Here is an 18548-nt window from a genome sequence, read left to right as displayed (position 1 = left end):
TTATGTATTGACATATCTAACCTAAATTTTAATTTATATATTTATACCATTCGAATAGTTTATATTACATTAAAAATATCATCAATTAACTTTAGAAAAGTGAAATGCAATTTTTTTATACACAGATAAAATGATATGTTTGTAAAAAATGAAGTTCAGAGTGGCATATATGTAAATCCTCCCATTTAGAATTGTAAGTTTTACACTACCTATCAAAATTAAAATGCTCTCCATATGTATTGAAAGTCCCAAAAAATGTATTTTAGTTGAGCACGAATCTCAATGTACTTTAGAATCAAGAGCTACAAAATTTTAATTATCTACTAATTCAAATGAGGTATATTGATAAGAAGAAATAGCTGACATCAAACATATTTTGACCGTGTCCAAATGAGATCAAACCATACATTTAAAGCATATTAAGAAACTTTGATTTATATTTTGGGAGAACAAATAATTTTCAAATCTAATAAGTTTATTTTTAAATAAAGCATCTCGAAGAGACGAATCTAATAAACCAAGGATCACTTAATTCTGACATTATTAAGACACTTAAACACGCATAAACCTTCAACAAATCAAAGGGATTACTCTAGGTTGTCTGGTGGAGTGATCTAAATTCATGCAATATTTACAAGCGATGCTACACACAAAATCTATAAATAGACTTTCACTCCCTTCATCAAATGAGACATGAAGGAGAAGGATAAAGAAGCTCCAAGCTCTTGAGGTTTTCTAAGCTCCACCACTGTGAAACCATCGTCATATGGTTGCAACCATCGCTGAACCAGCGTTAACCGGCCACCACTGCCATTGGCATTAGACCTTTGTCCTTTGACATCCACTGTTGTAGGACCACTGCTGCCTGGCCACCAACATCGTCGATGCCTGACCATCTTCATTGGGTCACCATTGTCACTAAACAACTGCTACCCGACCACCATTATCATCATCACCAAACCAGTGCTGTTGTGTCATTGCCATCGTCGAACTATCGTTGCTCGATTGCCATCGCACCACTGCTATACCATCGTTGCTCATCCAACACCATCAACGTGTTCTCCATGCCACCATCGCAAGAGCCATCATCGCGGCCTCTGTACTACAAAAGGAATATTCAAGATTCTTTTTTTTGAGTTTCAAAATTTTGGGTATCTCATTAGATAAATTTTAAATACAATATAAAATGACACTATGTTTGAAAAATATTCCCTAATTCATTTTCAAATAATTTAAAATTCATTAGATTTAGACAAATTTCAAATACACAACATCGAAAAAAAGTGTTACCAAGCGTTGTTGACGCTTGCTGCCCACTGCCACCTTCTGCTACCTACCATCTCCCATCTACTACTTGCCATCAACTGCCACTAATAGCTGGACCACCGCCATCTCGATACCGCCGTTGTCGGACCATTTGGACCACTATCATCTGGCCGCTGTCACTGCTGGACCATTCTTTCTTAACTTCCACCACCACAATCATTGGACAATCGTTGCCTGATCATCACTTTCATCATGGTTAAAAACCATTGTCAGACCACCCATTTTGCCTACCACCATTGTCACCTCAACCAGCCCACTGCCATCTGGTCATCGTCACTACCAAACCATTGCTGCCCATCCACCACCGCTGTCATTGTTGGGCCATCAATGCCGCTTAACCAACATTTTCTGGCTACTGTCGTCATCGCTACTGAACCACCATCGCCAGTCCATCATTCTACAACTACCACCATCACTGCCATTGGACCACCAGCATTTTGCCATCACCATCGTCGAACCACCAATGTCTAGCCACCATAGTCATCACCGTTAGACCACCATCATGCGGTCACCACCATTGACATGTCATCATTGCTCAACCACCACCGTTGCCACAGTCAAACCACCATCATGTGGTCGCTACTATTACCAAAAAGTCGCTACCCAATCATCACCATCAGTTCAATCATTCATGATATCGACCTCCTATTTATAGACATAGGTTTGAGTGTTACAAAAGTAAATGATAGTCCCCTCATCATTAATTTTTCAGTGGAATTTTTAGTAATCAGAGAATTATTTGATTATAATAAAATCAGAGAACATATTCGATCGATAAGAGTTCATCAATCGTCTGGTAATCTTTGACCCGATCGATATTTAATCCAAAAGTATGCTTTCTGCCGATCGTCCAGAGGGCTGATCACTGCCATGCCGGAAATCTCCTACCACGATTTGTCGATCGACTGAACAAGATGCCCCTCTAGCCATCGTAAAATCCAAAACGATCATCAACAACTACGTTCGATTGATCGTTTCTTCCTCCTGAACCATTCATCTGTCTTGAGATTCGCACCGATATATTTCATATGTACAAAAGCAAAAATATTTTATCTCAAAGTCACTCAATAATATCGTATTATGGAGAAAAATATGCTTGTTAAATGGCCACAAAATCACTCCCATAGTTTGTAATATGTTACTTTTTTTTATATTTTTATTTTTTTATGAAATACATATGTTTCAAGTCATACACTTGCAAATTTTATAATAAATAGAAAAGCTAATCTTTTACAATCACTTCATCTTTTGCAATCACCGAATTGGATTTTTTTATTTTTAATAATGTATTCATCTTTAATTTTTTTTTTTAGAAAAAAAAAAAAAATCCTTTTCGCAGCTTTACGGCCATATTTTTTAAGAACAATTTGTTTCACCACTAATGATTGAAAGTGATTAAAATTAAGATTAAGAGCAAAGTTCTCTTTATTTGTTGGTTGAAATTGAGATTTCATTTTTCAAAATCAGCCCTCTTATTGGTGAGAAATTATTTTAACATATAATTAACTCCGGATTTAACTTAAATAAGATTTAATAAATTCTATAAATTCGGATTTATTAAATAAATAAATAAAATCTTTGGTTATATTAAGATTAAATCCAATTGAATTCGTTTGAAATGTTTAGTGGGGTGAGAAGTGAAAACTCAAAGATGTGTTTTCTTCCCCCATTTAAATCCATTAAATCCAAGAAATAATCAAATTTATTAAATTCTAGATTTATGTTAAAAATAGAGAAAATATTGGATTTAACATGACGACTAACGCTTTATTTTTGTTTACGTTATTGTTTAACACAAATCTATGTTAAAAAAATCTTACATAAGGACTCCTAACGTAGAGCTACATTCGGAGTTAACTAATATGCAGACACGTGACTTCAAGAAAACGTGCGCGCTTTCCTGTGATCCAACCCGGTAACACAAGAGAATATTCCTCTTGTGTTATTCTGCGTTATTCAGGTGTTATTGTGGTGGTATTGATGTGTTGTTGTGTTATTAAAATACTAAAAATATTCTCAGAGCACAATAACACATGAATACCACCACAATAACACCTGAATAATGTGGAATAATACGGAGATAATATTTCTCTGCTCTAAAACGATTTTTTTTTAAGTTTTCTGTCACCTCCACGTAGCGTCATTTCATTGGACTCCTACATTAGGAGTCCTGATGTAATACTTTTCCAAAGTGTATGACTTGTTTTCACTCGTGAGAATTTACATGAAAATTTCAATTTATATATCTTATACGAAAACAATAATAAATTAACAGCCCAATGAGTTGAAATATTAATTTTGTTCTAAAAAAGAAGAAGATAAAAATAAATGAATTAATATTACGAAAATCGAGTTTAAAAACACATTCTTTCATCGAAATTCATGGATATTATTGTTTTTAGTCGAAACTACTTAGGTTTGTGGGCCTCCACAACAAATGGAGGCCCAAAAAAGCAATAATTTTATGTTTGCTTTGCGTCTTTTTAAATCTCACATCCTCTAGCAAGTTAATTTGGGATTGGATTAAGGATATAATAATAACATACTAATAATAATAATAAGTAATCAAGCCTAAGTTAGGGTCCGTTTGGGGCAGCTTATTTGGTGCGGTGACATTTTGAAAACGCACATAGCCTGTTTAGGTAAACTGCGCTTTGACAGCTTATGCGTTTTCAAAACGCTAAAAACAACATTTTCACACCGCACCTATCTAGGTGCGGTGACAGCTTTCTGGCAACAATATGACTTTTTCAAAAGACAAAATTTGTAATAGTCGCTGCACCTAGCTTATCAACATATTATTTTTAATCAGTCTATCAACAAATTACTCAATAAGCTGCAGCTGCCACAATCAGACCAGTCTCAAATTAAAAACTGCCTGAAATTTACCAGCCTAAACAGGAAAGTTCCATTCCCATAAAACCTTTTCAATGAAATTTAGACTCAATATTTGCTGAATTGTTGAGTACAAACTATATCAATATATTATATTTGAAAGATTTTACATATACAATCCGCTAAATTCTTATATATTTATACATCAAATATGTAAACTTACATTTTTAGATATATATTACTTGCCTATGCAAGAAAAGGCATATTTAACTCTTACAAGTTAAAATTATGCCTTTTTGTTTTTTTTTTTTTGCGATATGAAGGATTTATGTGGTACATGTAAAAACTAGAGTTAGATATTAGATATATAAATATGATGAATTAGGTGGTTTGCATGTAAAGGCCTATTTATACTTCTTTTGGATTAACTTTTCATTTTGGATTTGTTAAAGGTCGTGTTTAATCTACATAAGTTTTATTTTTTTTTAAGGTATGTAACATTTTATTTTAGGGATTGGTGAGCTTCAAGGATGAGATATTTTGAACACAAGTACAGGCTGAACTGAGTTACTCTTATTCTCTAGATTTCCCTTAATGGTAAAATTGGGAAATCACCAATCAGAAAGCATAAAAGCTGAGAGGTTATTAATGGAAATCCAAAAAATCGACAATTAGTAAATTTTAATTATGTTATTTGATTCTCATTATCAATTTATAGAAATATCTTTATATGCTGCTTCATTTCAGATGGTTATACAATCTTTAGTTATACTGTTTTTGTGTATAAATAAGCTATTTGATACTTCTAACTATAATGAAAAGTTTTCAATACTTTTACATGGTATCAAAGCAGGATTCCTAGTCACTTTTGGTAAGCTGCTCCCCTGTTAGCTATCATTTAGATGGAAGCGATAAAGGATGTTTTGTCGAAATCCATTGAAACTATATTCGTTTGGATTTCTTTCATCCTCATCACTTTGAATTATATTGGAATTATTTTGATCACAAAGCCTTTAAATGATGGCAATTATGTCATCTGGAGCGTGCAATTGACATCACCGTCAACACCAAAAATATGATGGATTTTGTTGACGGGACGATAAGAACACTATCTTATGTTAAAATATTTTCTTTTAGAAAAAAAATGCAGTGACATGGTTCTGACATGGATACTCAATTCCATATATTCTGATATTATCAGTAGTATTTTATATGTTGATTCAACCATTGAGGCTTGGTTTGATCTAATGGATAGGTTTTCGCACAATAAAACTCCAAAAATCATTTAGATTGAAGGAGGCATTGTTTCACAGAACCAAGAAACAACCTTAATTGCAATATATTTTACAAAACTAAAAGCATTATATTATGAATTAGCATCCTTTAATATTTTTCCAATTTTCTTTTGCAGTGCCATTAAGGACATTGAGGAATGAGAACAAAGAAAACAAGTTAATGTGGTTTTCCATAAGCTTAAATGACTCATACTCAACTGTTCATGGCCAAATCCTTCTAATGCATAAAACTTCTTCCCCTTGTTGGCAAAGTCTGATTTATGATTCTTCAAGAAGAGAAGCAAAAAGAAATACTAGCATTTGAAGAGGACAAGTTGGTTAATGCATGCGAAAGCTACTTCCACTTTAAAACAAATTGCTGAGCAATTCAACGAAATAGTGCACCCATTATAATGGGAATAATTACATGATAGAGAGATGTTTTTATTTACATGTGCTCCCTCCTGCTCATAAGTCCCAAAAAATAAATGAATAGTCCAGTGATAAGATATAATTATTTGTTTGTTGACTTCATTTTTTGGTCAACCCTATTTTCCCAGCTTAAACTCAATTGGATTTCACTTGAGCCTAGTCTTGAGTAAACCCTAATTTAATAAAAATTGATTTTAACTTTATGAAAATTAAAATTATTCAAAGCAATTTTCAAATATGATCAAATTTTAAACATAACCAAAGTAACCATAAAAACAATCTTAAAAATTGAAATCTTGAGATTATCGTTTTCTCTTTTGAGATCATTGTAATACTCAAATCTTGGTTTTAAAAGTTTCATGAGATTTATTATCACATGTAAAGACCATGCAAATAAGTTCGATGATCGTTTGAAAAAAAAAATTTATGTTAAGCTCCTTATTTTAAATTTTCATGAGTGAATATTGTTGTCACAAATTTTAGAATTATCGTTTTTCCATATGCCAGCTCAGTAACCCATATTATCATTTTCTCTACATGCCAACTCATCTCTTTCTTCCATCAAAACTAAAGGCTTTCACCCCTTTTCCTTCATCAATCTGAGAACCTATGGTGCTCTTCTTTTATGCTTCTTTCACAAAATGAGAAAATCATCAAGGAAAACAAGCAAATTAAGGAAGAAAAATCAAAGCAAGCTCATCAAATCAAATCAAGGAAGGTATAACCCTTCTATTTCTTTCAAATTGATTTTTCACCATGTAATTTGCATGTTTTCATGTTATTTTGTTTTATTTTTATGTTCTCTTATATGTTCTATCATAATTTGCTTTTCTTTTTGTATTTGTTTTCTTATATTCCACTAGAACATGCTTAATTGTGTGTATCTTGCATTGCAAAGAATGCTAGTAGATGACCTCCAACATCTATCTCCTAGACACTTTAAGGTGCCTACCGATATTTAGTTCATTAGGTGTAGTTACTTTTATAATTTTAGTTGCTTGGAAATTTTATTAATTGCATTAATTCAGAATTTTTTTATTGATCTTCTCCATTATAAAAGAAAAATTATAATTATGCATTTATGTCTGCAATAACAATATTTGAAAAGTGAATTATAATAGTAGAATTTACTCGAAGTTTTAATGATGGTGAGTGCCCTTCTCGTCCACCCCTAACTAGTAGTGCTAATAAAATTTGTATTTGGCTATTGATGGCTAACTAAAGTGGTTAATATTTACTACGTAATATTAATTTAAAAACCATAAATTTAGATATTAAAGATATTCTTTTAATTTGTTTAAATAAGATATATAATAGTTGTGTTCACTATGTACCATAAGTGTGTCACACATATATCACTGTTTTGAGTTGTAACTTGTATTACATTTAAAATCCCGTAATCTAATAAAAAATTCAATTAAAATAATAAAAATTACTTCCAATTGAATTAATTTTTGTATAGTTGAGTACACTTTGACCAAGTTCTAAACATCAGCCAACACAAGACACTTGATCTAAACCAAGATATTATAGGCACATTAAGAAAAAGCACAGAGCAACAACTAAATTTGGCTAATATTTCAATAAGATAACTCAGAGTTCAGTCGACTTCGATGATTTAGCTAAATAATATGATAAGTCAACTTAATTAGCCTGTTCGGCTAAACAGTTCACCCAATTAGTTATATAATTTAGTTTGCCGGACTAACTCGATAGATTAGGCCGACTTCATTAATTTATTTTATAGATTGACAATGCTATCAATCACGCTCTAAACGCTTAGCTATATACTTTCACTTTTTATATAGTCATTTATATGATCACTCTTGAGGCTAACCTAAACCTATAAGTGTTCTCTATTTTACTCCCTGATTGGGAGATAATAAATTTCTTTTTAAATTTCCCTTTTCGGAGTTCCTACTCTTTTCTAGATGGCATAAGACCACTAATTCAAATCCACTATTAATTGATTTATTAGAGTTAATGCAGATTCACAAATTTCAATTCAGTTCGTCAAAATTGCTCATTATTTACAATTTTTTCTTCAAACCGTTTACTTTTCAGCTGCAGCTGCGCTGTCCCAGGAAGCAGCTGTGGGGAAGCAGCTGCGAGGAAACTTATTGTCTGTTTGGTGCAGCTGTGTGAAACCAGCTGTCGGGCAGTTGTTTATGAAAAAAAAGACCATATTGCCCCTGTTTGATAAAATTGTTTAAAAGAAGAGTATAACAATCATTTTTTGGGAACTTTAGTAAGCCCCAAAAGTGCTTACAACTTCTGTTTATGAATAAGAACACATATGCAACACAATCTTATGAATTTACATATCTAACACATAAACTTTGAAATTTTACGAATATTTGCATTTTATTTTGGATGTCTTACGAAAGACCCATTCAAGCTGGTGCATACATTATATATTGAAAAAAATATATAAATTGGCCTTATTTCTTTTGATTCGTGGAGAAATTCTGATTAGTTTGCGTTAAAAAGAAAGAAGGAAAAGAAAAATAATAATGATATTATAGAATTTGTGTCTCAATTTTAACAGTAGCAATACATCCTTTAAAGCAATCTTTCAATGCATGATTTCACATCAGAGAAAATTATAGAAAGTTAAACGAAAGTAGAAAAGAATTTATGAGTATGCAATTCTCCATTAGAATGGCGCATAGACAAAAAAATAATAATGATATTAAAGAATTTGTATCTCAATTTTAACAGTAGCAATACATCCTCTAAAGCAATCCTTCAATGCATGATTTCACATCAGAGAAAATTATAGAAAGCTAAACGAAAGTAGAAAAGAAATTATGAGTATGCAATTCTCCATTAGAATGGCTCATAGACTGTTTGAAGCGGCTACAACTGCCTGCAAATATCATTTTAAAATATTCATGAATTTTTCAAAAATAGCTCAGATTTCTTTTTCCTGAAAAATAAGCCAAAAACCTTTTCAAGCTCGCAAATTCTAGAATTTCATAAAAAGCTGATAAAAATTACAATCAAACAGAACTAAATTCCTTATTATTAATTAGTTTTATTTGGAGAATGAAGCAGCACAGATAAATTTATACATAAAATAAGAGTTCTGATCTCAATAGGCATGTAAGTATACATATAATTCAAATCCAGGTTAAAAGAAACCAAGATACATTACAACTTCAGCTAAATTGCAAACAACCCCCTGGAAGGCCCTAGGTGGTTGCAAGGAAATATAGAAAAGCTGATAAAAATGGCAATTCTTTGGCTCAGATTTCCATAGTTCTATTAAAAAGCAGCAAAAAGAAAAAAACATCCAAGTGTCCTCTACCAATGACACTAGCAGCGGCGGTTACTTGCAGAAGCATCGGTCCAAGTTGCTCCACTATTACATGAGAAATGCAGAGATCCCTAAAGAGAGAGAGAGAGAGACTCATGGAATTCATAGCGATGAAACTTTTCAATAATCAACTGTCATTCCCACATTAGGTTCATTTGGACAAGTATGCACAAAAAGTCTATTTTCGTAAAATAAATACAGCAGAACAAAATTAAACTCTAGTAATTGGGAAAAAAAATTGAAGTTAATAAAAAATAAAAAATAAAAAAAACATCTAGCTTTTGGAAGGTTGATGACAACAAAGTGATGTGACTGTATATATCAAACTGTAGCTGCCGGACATGTCAATACATATAACTCATGTGGTAAGTATGTAAATTTCCCTAAAAATTTTCAGAAATAAACAGCAAATTTATATTTTAGATCAATAAATATATAAGAATTCAATGCAAAGTATATAAATCCCCTTTCTTCTTATTTTTTAAAAGATAAATAACACGTCCTAAAAGATATATCAAACTTTAGCTGCCGGATTTTGTTCGTGTTCACCTACCACAGAACTTTGAATAACGTGGAACTAAAAAATAAAACTTGCACTAATCTTAACATTTAGTGGAAATAATTGTTTCATAAATACAAACTCATTGATATCAATCATCTCATTAACATGAGCAGAGATCAATACACCTACCGCCTAATCCCTAACTTCAAATATTGAACAACAAGAGATGTATATGTAAAGAAACTTGCTTCCCTGTTGCCAAGGAAGAACTATCCCAAGCACTTTCACCATTCAGCAAGAAATCTTAAGCTATCTGCTCTAAATGAATTATTTCATACATACCAAAATAAATTCAATTTCATATCAAGTTTAATCAGCCTCAGATGCATCAATTGTTCGTTTCACTTTTCTGAAGTTAAAACATTGGTATTTTTTGTTTGATATGATAGATTTGGTTGGTATAAATGTTAAAAAGCAGAGTTTAGGTGTTAGATATGTAAATACATAGGAATAAAGTAGTATTAATGTAAATGCTCCCCTTGAATTACAGCAGACATCTTTTAGAAGAAATATAATGGATACCCAACTTCTGTTATTATTCAAATTTATCAGAATTTCAAGATTCACCTAAAAATCATTTACTATTTGTAAAACAAGAATCTTCCTTGCACATTGGCATATAAAACAAGAATCTTCTTTGCAATTTAGAATTCACTAATAAGCAGGATTAATCAACCTAATTACATTAGAACCCACAATAAATTGATACCTGCTAGTTTGGTTCTCCTCCGCTTCAGCTGTGGGTCTGGCTTTCAGCTGAGGAGCGACGGAGGAATGGGCGGAGGAGCGACAGCCGGAGGAGCGACGCAAGAAGGGCAAACGAGTGAGACAGCGAGGGCATGAGGTTGGGAACAATAAATGGCTCGACGAAGAAGAACTCAAGCGGGAAGAAGAAACGAACGAGGGTTTTTGGCGGGGCTCGGCGGGAAGAAGAAATGACTCCAGGAAGAAGAACTCATGCGGGAAGAAGAAAGGGACGAGGGTTTTTGGCGGGGCTCGACGGGCCTCGGCCGGAATAAGAACTCACACGGCAAGGAGGGCGGGGCAAAATGATCCTTTTCATGAGTAAAAGCTCTGCCGCGGGTGAATATAGCTTCCGGCTTTTCTCCCGCGAGTCTGATAACAATGAACCGTTTCCATAGACCTTCAAAACTTTTTACTTAAAAACCTCTTATTTCACGAAATATTCAATACGTCTCTCGTAGCCTTCCATGCGCCACGTGTCCATACCGATTTATGGAGAAAATATGAACACCCTATCGCAATAAAAACCAGTGCTTAGATACTGTGCCCCAATGCGAATCCGCGACTGCATTAAATACATTAAGCGTTACATTTGACCAGCCCCTACTGTAACCAATTATTCTCCCGCAGCCCAGAGATGAACCAATATCCGCCACATGGCATACCAGATCGGTCCGCACCTATAGAAAAATTTATGTAGACCTGCGCATATGTCTGGAAATTATTCAAAGATATTAAGAGTTATATTCACGTTATATTCTTTATAACATTTTAATAACCTGCCTATAACCTCCAATATCATCTGAAAAATCTCCGACATATACAGCTCTATCGTGTTACCCTTCTCATGCCATCTTGAAATAGTTGTAAATTATAATATTCTTTCCTTGAATTTTTTTGAATAAGAGTTTCATAATTTACTTCGTCTTTTCATCCATTATGAATTGGCCTTTTATGTGGTTATATAAGCAGAAAAAATCTAGGAACAAAAAAAAGAGGGAGGGACCGAAGAGCTGATGTCCATGAAAGAATCAGATTGTTACGACGATTCTGAATCGGATACTTCCGTTGCTAATGCCAATCAGCGGCCATGGCCTAATTACAAGCTCTCATCTTCGTCATCCCAAATCCTCCAGTTTTGTTCTTCCAAATCCCTGTTTTGCGTCATCATTTTCTACGGCCTCTTCTTTTTCGGCTCCTTCACATTCATCTCATCCCCTTCCTCCTTCCACCATATCAACCCCCTCATCCCCAGCCCCCATTTCGAAGAATCCCCCTCATTTTCTTCCGATTCCCCATCCGTTTCCCCACCCCCTCCCACCACTGCACATCACATTGTCTTCGGCATCGCGGCGTCGAAGAATTTATGGCAGAACCGAAAAGATTACATCAAAATCTGGTGGCGTCCGCACCAGATGCGCGGATTCGTTTGGCTCGATCAGCCTGTAAACGAGCCCACATCATCCTCTGCTTCTCTTCCGACCATCATGATCTCTTCCAACACCTCCAAAGCCCCCCAACACCCACAACCCCGCCAGCCGCTCCGCTCTCCGAATCTCCCGAATCATCGCCGAGACCGTCCGGCTCAACCTCGACGACGTCCGGTGGTTCGTCATGGGCGACGACGACACCGTCTTCATTGTCGAAAACCTCATCCGCGTTCTCAACAAGTTCGATTACAATCAACCCTATTACATCGGCTCTGTATCCGAAAGCCATCTTCAGAACATCATGTTCTCCTACAACATGGCATACGGCGGCGGCGGATTCGCCATCACCCGCCCCCTCGCTATTACCCTCTCCCGGATGCAGGACAGATGCATACGCCGCTACCCTGCACTCTACGGCAGCGACGATCGCATCCAAGCCTGCATGTCGGAGCTCGGCGTGCCCCTCACCCACCACCCCGGCTTCCACCAATTCGACATCCACGGCGATCTGCTCGGCCTGCTCGCCGCCCATCCAATCGCTCCATTAGTGTCTCTTCACCACCTCGACGCCGTTGATGCCGTATTCCCAAACTCACCCTCCCAGGCTGCTGCAATCCGCCGCCTTTTCGACGGACCAGTACGTCTCGACTCTGCCGGTGTGATGCAGCAGTCGATTTGCTACGATCTGAAGCGGCATTGGACGGTTTCAGTGTCGTGGGGGTTTGTTGTGCAGGTTGTGAGGGGAATAATGTCACCGCGGGAGATGGAGAGGCCGGCGAGGACTTTCCTGAATTGGTATCGTAGTGCAGAGTATACTGCATATGACTTCAATACTCGAGAGATTGCGCGGAATCCGTGCCAAAATCCATTTTTGTATTATCTTTCATCTTCGTCGATTAGGAATTCGAGCGGGATGACTGTTACGCGATACAGTCGGTACATGGAGCAGCGGCCTCCAGTCTGCCGCTGGAAGTTGGCTGATCCATTTGTGCTTGTTGAAGAAGTCGTCGTTTTGAAGGAGCCAGACCCTGCTCTGTGGGACAGGGTAAGCTGATGCAGCTTTTCTTTGGTTGATGGTGGGCTAGGCTGAATATAATTTTTTTGGGGTTTATATATTTAAATTCTTAATTTCGACATTTATTTATTTAATATTTTTGTGTGATAATCATATTGAAACATATGTATGTAGCTTATTTTAGAAAAGATAATATCAGTCATTAGTGATATTTTGATGCGAAGTTCATGTATATATAAATTTAGGTATTAAATATATAAAAATTGTGTTTAAGTCTAATTCCCTATTTTATTTTTAATCTGTCAAATTGGACCCATTAAATCAAAATGGAAGAGCTTAAAAATATTTAAAAAATTATGTTTTTATTGAAGTATGAATTGAAAGCAAGTTTTAGGTGATACAAATTACTTGTTGGAGTTTAGTTTATATTCAAGCTAGCTTGGACCTTTAATATCAATTAAAATGTTAAAAATTTCCTTGTTAAACTTCTCATTGTCAAGCATAGTTATAGTTGGCTTAAAAAGTAAGCTTTTAAAATATAAAACTAGGGTTTACCACTATTATCTTCCTCACATTTTCTCCATCCATGTGAACCATCAATCACACTTTTTGTTATGAGTGTAGATCTTGTTCTCCCACTTCATATGATTACTTTAGGTCTTTTTAGTTTTCAACTTTGAGAAGTTGCCCTCTTCGGTCTCCTTTTTTGCACATCCTCATGATTATCTTATTTTCACCAAGATTTTAAATTTACGATCATCACTAAGCTCAGCTAACATTTCATAAACTTATGTTTATAAAATATTAGAGCACAATGATTAGTTGGATCCAAAGTATTAGTGGAAAAATATGTAAGGTTTTATTAGGAAAAGTAAATCACAGTGGTAAAAGCGAGAAGAGTGAAAGTAAGTCTAGGTTTTAAAATCTCTTAAAAATTAACAAGCTTCTTTCCTTTTTATCAACTTCAACATTTCTAGGTATAAATCTGTTTTAAAATGTCAATAATTTAAGTCTTATATGAGCATCATAGGTGCAATCAATACTCCTCTATAATGTTGTCCAACAAATAATAAATATTGTGCTGCCTTCTCCTTTGGTCCTTCTTGGGTTTTTGAAATAAGATTAAATTTTTTTGCAAGTACAAAATTCTTTGACAAATGGATTAAACCGACTTAAGGCAGCATCACCTTTTTTCTTCAGGCGACTTTTTATCACTTGAATATGGGAAACTATTTGCAAGTCAACCATATATTTTTTCAGCCCTAGGTGGTAAAGGACTTGGTTTTCTTCTTAAAAAGATTTGTTCGGAGATGTAAATCAATTGATTGACCTCAACTTCAACTTCTACAACATACTTCTACATTATGAGATCTTATGCTTCACACTCTCCATAAAATTGATAATTAATTTGTTGGCAACCAAAAAGCAGCAAAATGTTTAGCTAACTACTAAAACAAGTAATAAATAGTCGAGTACAACCTCTTCCTCTATTTAGCTGCTAGTGACTAGAAGTGAAACTTAAATTCTACATGCTAAAATAATTTGAGATGAACTTTTAGATGCAATTTCATTTCCAACTCCTTAGACTTTCCTAAGGTGTCAATAATGAGAGTAGAGTATCTTCCCTTCAACTTTGGCTTGTGTGAAGAATCGGTTATTTGTTGATCGTGGTCCTTGGCACATGGGAGTTTGAAAATTTGCTAAGCTCAGTGACTCATTTATGATGTTAAAGGACTTCTTGAACTTAATTTATACTTAGTATGGGTGAATATGTGGGGAATTTATACTTCTCACATAATTCTTTTGTATTTATATATTCAACACCTAAATTTTAAATTTTTACATTTGTAATAGTCAGTTTTTTTATATCACATGAGAAAATATCATCATCTTTAGCTTTCAAAAGCGAAATACACATTATCATGTTAGTGCGAAGTGGTATAAATGTAAAATACATAAGAATTGTGTTGCATATTTGTGAATCTTTCATATATATATATATATATATATATTAATTTGTATGTGTGTGTGTGCATTGCCATTTGCCTTTTCATGTGTGCAGGCGCCGAGGAGAAACTGTTGCAGAGTTATTCCGTCTACAAAGGTGGACAACAAGAAGTCCATGATAGTTAAGGTGGGCGTGTGCCGTGATGGGCAGGTCAGCGAAGCATGTTAGACCTTGAAGCTTTAATTTTGCTTCGATCCTTTGGCATTTTTCTGCAACATCGCTTGATGGAAAGATGCACCTAACTTTTGACTTATTTTTCTCTCTGAAACGTTATCTTCATCAAAAGGAAGAGACATTGATTAGAGATTGCTATATTAGAATGTAGATTTGAGTGGGTAAGAGGAGAGATTCATGTGTATATTGGTATTTCAAGATTAACTTATCATACACATTATTATTTATAATTTTTAGTCAATTTTTTTCTTTATATTTTATGACTTTTTATTTAGTAAAAGGAAGCTTGATAATAGTGCCCTCAATGACAAATAAATAAATAAATAAATAAAATAAAAAATCTGATGAGGGTATTGTAAGGAAAACAAAATACTTAGAATTTTTGTATTGTGGAAAGGCTGATGAAATTAAGTGATTAATGCCTTTTCTTGTAACACAAAGGGTTCATCATCATGCATAAAGTATAGAAGAACAAGATTTTTATGTAGAAAAAACATGGAAAGCAGAAAACAATGAGTTCTTAAGTGAAATAGTTTTCATGGCTTTATCAAAAAAGTATAAAGGTGACTCAAATTAAGAGAATATGAGGATTTCAATATAAGAAGTCTCTTAGGTAACTAGAAAAGGCAATTTCAAGATCACCAAGGTGGATCTTCCTTACATATCAGTTGTAAATGCACCAAAGCGGATGATGGTAGTTAGAGCTGTTAAAGGGGCTTATTGTTCATGAACAACTTTTCTTTGTCTTGTTAAGTAGCTCGTGTTTGATTCGTTCACTAAGCAAATGAGCCGACCACAAACATGTATTTTGCGTTGGATATATAAACGAGCCGAACACAAAAAAAAATTACTACATGAAAAGAAGTTCTAATCGACGGAAATCGGTGGTTTTGTATGCGTAGAAAAAATCTTATTAATTTATGATAACATAGTAACGGTAAATCAACTAGATAATTTCCGAAGACAAAACGACTGCCTAGCCCGTCGCTTTCTACATGAAGTAAATTCCGATGACTTTTTTGGAGTTATCGACGTTTTATACCGTTAGTTCAACTCTGAATGGTAACGATGGATGGATTTCGTCGGTTATTAATGGAGTTGCATTTCTTGGGTGAGAAATCAACATTTGTTTTTAATAAGCGGTGACTTTTAACCAACAGTTTTTTGTCGTTTATAAGCTCTTTGAAAATGACCTTATTTTGAAGTCGGCCTTGAAAACCCTAATTTCCCTTTCTTCTTTCGTGCATCCCTGTCCATCTCCTGGTTTCACCCAAAACCCTCGCTTATCTTCCTCCCTCGTTTTTCTCCTGGTTTCATCCAAAAGCCTCTCTTTTCTGCCTCCCTCGTCCCTCTCCCGATTTCACTAGTCGCCGACCAATACAACTAGCTGGGAAGAGAATGATAGGAGCTTGGCTCACAGAGACCACCAAAACTCCTATCTTTCCCAACCTTCCTCTCTTCTCCTCACATAAATCATTGTGGAAAAGTATGCCTCCTCGCGCCATTCTTAGTCTAGGCTCATTTCAGATTTACTAAACCTGCTGATTCATAGGATTTAGTAAATCTTAGATTTATCGTGAGTCAGCGTCATTCTGAGATTTACGAGAGTTGAAGATTTACAGAGGTATTTTTTTCAATTTAACAAGATTTAGAAATCAGCTCCTAAACAACCTCTAAGTGCTAGATTAAGTAGTTTTTCGTTGCGAGTAGGATTTATTTTGAATTGGATTCAATAAATCTTGCAAATCTGCTTGAGATTGTTAAGGGTTTGTTTGGGGCAGCTGTAACTTATTCAGTTTATTCATATAAGCAACTTATCCTAATAAGCTGTTAATCAACAACTTATCATGATAAGTTGACTGGTTGTTTGGGGCACTTTTTGAAAACAATTGATTTGCAGTTGTTTGTGGATAATTGATCATTCTGTCCCTGTTAAGTAATGTTGTTTGTAACAGAATTCTCATGACAATATATTCTATACTGCCAAAGCAGAAAAGTAAATTTTATTTTTTTAGAGTGCATCTATTTTATAAATCTTTGATTTTTTATCCCTAAAAGCCTTATCAGAATAGGTCTTTATTCTCTTCATATTTATGTTTATTTCATAATTATTTCATTTCCAAGTTTAGGCTAGAGGTATTTGGTAAGATTGTAAGTTAGGAAAGATTGGTTTCTCGATATATATAACCATATGATTGAAGATTGGTAATGATAATTATGTGTATTCCCTAATAAGTTTTTTCTTTAAGGAAGGAGAATATAAAAATTCTAAATAGTTTTCACTTTCAGAATTTGAGACATCAGTTGTCGTTCAAACTCATAATTCAGTTGTGTCTATTTGTTTTTCTAAGCGCTGGAACCACTCCATGCTCCAAAGCCAGTCTATGTTGGCATGACATTGTCGTGTGGTCTTAGACTCCTAATAAAATAAAATTAAAAAAAAAAAAGAATAAAAAATTCACCCATTTAACCGAAAGAATATCAAATGCTAACAGTTCATTTAGCTTCTCAATGAAGAAACAACAAATGCTTGATACAACTGCATAAAAACTATGACTTTCTTCTTCAAATAGGGGCAGCTTACCGATCATTTTACAGAGAAAGCAACGCTTTCTAGGGCAGTCCATGCAATTGCCCCCCTGGAATCCTGCCTGGTGACCCTCTTCCTTGCAAACCTAAAAAAATATGTGATAAATAGTAGTTTCTCCCCTTTTTTCATCTTTGTCGTTAAGCACATCTTCTAATCCCTCTTCCTCCAACTCCCCTGCATCGTCTTCGGAAGAAGTTGAAGCAGATGAGCTACTGTCGAGCGAACCAACGATGTTTGTGGGTCATTTTCTAGGGCGAGAAGGAGCTGCCATTTTTTTAGAAAAAGAAGAGAGCAAAGAGCATGGGAAGAGTAGAAAAATGGCGGGAAAACGGAAGATGGTGAACTCATGGTGGTCACTTCGTTGGTCTTTTGGCCATCAGTTGAGAATAATGAGATACTAACGCGATCCCTTCATTGCCATCCCGGCTATGTATCGGGAAGGTTCGTTCACGACGTCGATGATTTTAGTCGCGAGAGAGGAGACGCGAGAGAGACGAGGGCAGCGAGGTAAACGTCGCGAACGAACGCACGCCGTTGGGTCGATCGCGGCGGCGTTTATTAAACAATTAAGGGGGAGCGCTTTTTAGGCGCGACGCGGTTATTACACGCAGCTTTTCGTGAAAGTCACCTGTTTGGTTCGCGACTTCGGGCATTCTGGCGGCGGAAGCGGAGTGAAAGCGGGCAGCGGCATTACCATCGCGTCTCCCGCTTTCCTCCATAACTTTTACCATTTACCCGCGTCTACCCTTGGTGATTTCCCGCTGCTTCCCCGCGTCTACCCTAAGGTCATTCCTCGCTGCTTCCCTCGCGTCCCCTTCGCCTTCTCCTCTTTCGTTGTC

The 18548-nt window shown here is 35.2% G+C and overlaps 2 protein-coding genes across 2 annotated transcripts in view; one reads left to right on the top strand and one right to left on the bottom strand.

Annotated features, from left to right (window-relative positions):
• Positions 1 to 9048: 9048 nt before the first annotated feature.
• Positions 9049 to 10976, bottom strand: LOC110028260. The gene is made up of 3 exons (XM_020730031.1): positions 10943 to 10976; positions 10458 to 10770; positions 9049 to 9257 (listed from the first exon to the last, which is right to left on the bottom strand). Exons 1-3 carry the CDS (start codon positions 10974 to 10976, stop codon positions 9116 to 9118), a joined length of 489 nt encoding a protein of 162 aa, XP_020585690.1. The 3' UTR covers positions 9049 to 9115.
• A 532-nt stretch (positions 10977 to 11508) lies between these two features.
• Positions 11509 to 18548, top strand: part of LOC110028259 — an 11913-nt gene continuing 4873 nt past the window's right edge. Inside the window, 4 exon segments of the mRNA XM_020730030.1 lie at positions 11509 to 12026; positions 12028 to 12967; positions 15000 to 15108; positions 18090 to 18216. Of these exon segments, the coding sequence (XP_020585689.1) occupies positions 11509 to 12026; positions 12028 to 12967; positions 15000 to 15108; positions 18090 to 18216 (1694 nt within the window).

The sequence above is a fragment of the Phalaenopsis equestris genome, unplaced genomic scaffold (assembly GCF_001263595.1).
Source record: "Phalaenopsis equestris unplaced genomic scaffold, ASM126359v1 Scaffold000507, whole genome shotgun sequence".
Lineage (NCBI taxonomy): Eukaryota > Viridiplantae > Streptophyta > Magnoliopsida > Asparagales > Orchidaceae > Phalaenopsis > Phalaenopsis equestris.
This window is presented reverse-complemented; position numbering and strand designations above follow the sequence as displayed.